The 2,895-nt window shown below is 44.1% G+C and overlaps 1 protein-coding gene across 1 annotated transcript; it reads left to right on the forward strand.

Annotated features, from left to right (window-relative positions):
- The first annotated feature begins 600 nt into the window (after positions 1-600).
- On the forward strand, positions 601-2,567 carry htr1b (5-hydroxytryptamine (serotonin) receptor 1B). The gene has a single exon (XM_062040470.1). It carries the CDS (start codon positions 839-841, stop codon positions 1,979-1,981), a length of 1,143 nt encoding a protein of 380 aa, XP_061896454.1. The 5' UTR covers positions 601-838; the 3' UTR covers positions 1,982-2,567.
- Positions 2,568-2,895: the final 328 nt, after the last annotated feature.

The following is a 2,895-nucleotide window of genomic DNA, read 5'->3' on the forward strand; positions in this document are numbered from 1 at the left end:
TATGTAAAAAACTAAAATAAAATAACCATACCAGTCGAGGAAAATGAGCAAACTACATAAATAACTTCCTGTAATTTGATTTTGATATTATTTCTTTATCTTGATAGATTGAAAATCAACACCAATGAGTTGACTGATGAACATTATCACATCATTTATTCAGAAAGTATAAATAACGACAACTTAAGATAGAATACTGTTAACCACAACATGTAAGTGTCAAAAAAACCCAACAACATTATGATTTGTACATTTTCAGAATGTGCTTGTTCTATTTTTAAACAAAGAAAACAATCTGAAGTTGTCTTTATTTTTAAGTTATCGTGCCGTGATTTTACCAGTCCGGCCCACTTGGGGGTAGATTTTCCTCCATGTGGCCCCCGATCTAAAATGAGTTTGACACCCCTGTATTAAAGGGTTAAAAAATATATCAAAGGCGATGCCATTTCCTTCGTTTAAAAGTACAAGTACCATCGTGTGACAACTGATCCACGGGCACTATGACCCAGCAGACAGCCCGCTCCTTCACGGACACATCAGTTGATGTCACAGACAGTATAAAAGCTGCTCTTTAACATTCTTCTCGTCAGTCAGCCACTGGTGGGCTTCAAGGAGACGCACCTGTGGAGAACTTGTTGCCCTTCATGCGGATTATGTCCCCCACACGCCGGAAGAGCAGGACGTCGTCATCATCAGTGGGTCTTGTCAGGATGAAGAAGGGCGAACTTTTATTCCTACGAGGACTGGATTACAAGTGAAACCAAAAAAAAAAAAAACGTCTTCATGTTATACCACACCCAATCATGTCAGACGGCGGGAAGACCATGAGGCAAAAGTGATGGAGGTCGCGGGTCAAGCGGAGCCCACCGATCCGGTGAACGCCTCCAACATCAGCCTGCCGGAGGACGCGGGCTCCGGCGCGCACAGCCTCGCCTACCAGATCAGCCTGGCGTCCCTCCTGTCCGCCATCACGCTGGCCACCAGCCTCTCCAACGCCTTCGTCATCGCCACCATCTCCCAGTCCAACAAGCTCCAGACGCCCGCCAACTTCCTCATCGCCTCACTGGCGCTCACCGACCTGCTGGTGTCCATCCTGGTCATGCCCGTCTGCGTCCTCTACACGGTCACCCACGAGTGGACGCTGGGCCAGGTGGTTTGCGACGTGTGGCTCTCGTCGGACATCACCTGCTGCACGGCGTCCATCCTCCACCTGTGCGTCATTGCCCTGGACCGCTACTGGGCCATCACGGACGCGGTGGAGTACTCCAAGAAGCGCACGCCGGGACGCGCCGCCGGCATGGTGGCCACCGCCTGGGTGATCGCCATCTCCATCTCGCTGCCGCCGCTCTTCTGGCGGCAGGTGAAGGCGGACGAGCTGACGAGCTGCGGCGTCAACACGGACCACATCTTCTACACCATCTACTCCACCTTCGGCGCCTTCTACATCCCCACCCTGCTGCTCATCGTCCTCTACGGGCGCATCTACGTGGAGGCGCGCCAGCGCATCCTCAAGCAGTCGCCCCGGCGGAAGAAGAAGAAGGCGGCCGGCAAGAGGCTGACCTCGGCGTACTTGGCGACGAACTCGCCGGGCTCCAACGCCTCCACCAGCCCCCTGCAGGCGGGGCGGCTGCAGGACGCGCCCTCCAGCGACACCAACTCGTCCACCAGCGAGAACCAGGTGAAGGTCACCCTGTCCGACGCGGCTCTGGAGAAGAAGCGCATCTCCGCGGCCAGGGAGAGGAAGGCCACCAAGACCTTGGGCATCATCCTGGGGGCTTACATCGTCTGCTGGCTGCCCTTCTTCATCTACACGCTGGTGGTGGCCACCTGTGACGGCTGCGACCTGCCCGAGCTCTTTGACTTCTTCACCTGGCTGGGCTACCTGAACTCCCTCATCAACCCCATCATCTACACCATGTCCAACGAGGACTTCAAGAAGGCTTTCCACAAACTGGTGCGCTTCAGGTGCTGCAGGGGGTGATCCCTTTCAAATGTTTCATTTATTTGAGGGGGGAAAAAAAGTAAATATTACAATGACACAAGGACACAAACCCAATGTTTTATTGATTAAAGCTCCTATGTCTTAGATATGGCTGTGCTAAAAACAAACAAAAAAAAGAATTAATTGCAACATTATGACCACATACTGCACAATCTAATCAAGCTTTATTGTCATGCTTTATTTTAATTTTATTTTTTTGACATCCAGTGCAAGAGTTAAACCGACTGAGTTTGTTAAAGGGTGTTTAATCTGAATTTTGTTTTGTTTTTTTTGTTATTGTGCAGCTGCCAAAGACCACAGCAGAATGCAAACATATTTCTTTTTGAAAAAAAAAACCCTTTAAAATGATATTTTATGTATATTTTTATTATTTACAATGTTTTCATTTATTATTCTCACTATTATTGTATTATATTTTCTACTCATTTATCTTTAATTTAATTTATTTCTATTTTTTTCTATATGTGTTTTCTTAAAGCTGTAAATTTTATATTTTTTAAAAATAATAATATTATGTAATAATGATAATAGTTTCGATTTATCTTGCACTTTTTGTTAACATGATTCGAGCAAATAAAGTTATGTAAATTGAGCAAAACTTAAAAAACAATTGTTAATGTCATTCTGACAATAACATTGCATTTGTGTCAACATATAGAGGTGTTTTTAAAGTTCATTTAAATTAATTAATTTACTGTGATTAATCATGACTAATCACAATTTAAAAGCGTGATTAACCTGTTTTTAAAATTGTAACCATTAATGTTGATGTATAATTTCCACAGGATTATTATTACACAATTGCCTATATGCATTTTATTATATATATATATATATATATATATATATATATATATATATATATATATATATATATATATATATATATATAT

The sequence above is a fragment of the Entelurus aequoreus genome, linkage group LG03, assembly GCF_033978785.1.
Source record: "Entelurus aequoreus isolate RoL-2023_Sb linkage group LG03, RoL_Eaeq_v1.1, whole genome shotgun sequence".
NCBI classification, from domain to species: Eukaryota; Metazoa; Chordata; class Actinopteri; order Syngnathiformes; family Syngnathidae; genus Entelurus; species Entelurus aequoreus.

Coding starts and splice junctions, on each gene's coding strand:
- htr1b (XM_062040470.1), top strand. CDS start 839: ATGGAGGTCGCGGGTCAAGCGGAGCCCACCGATCCGGTGAACGCCTCC.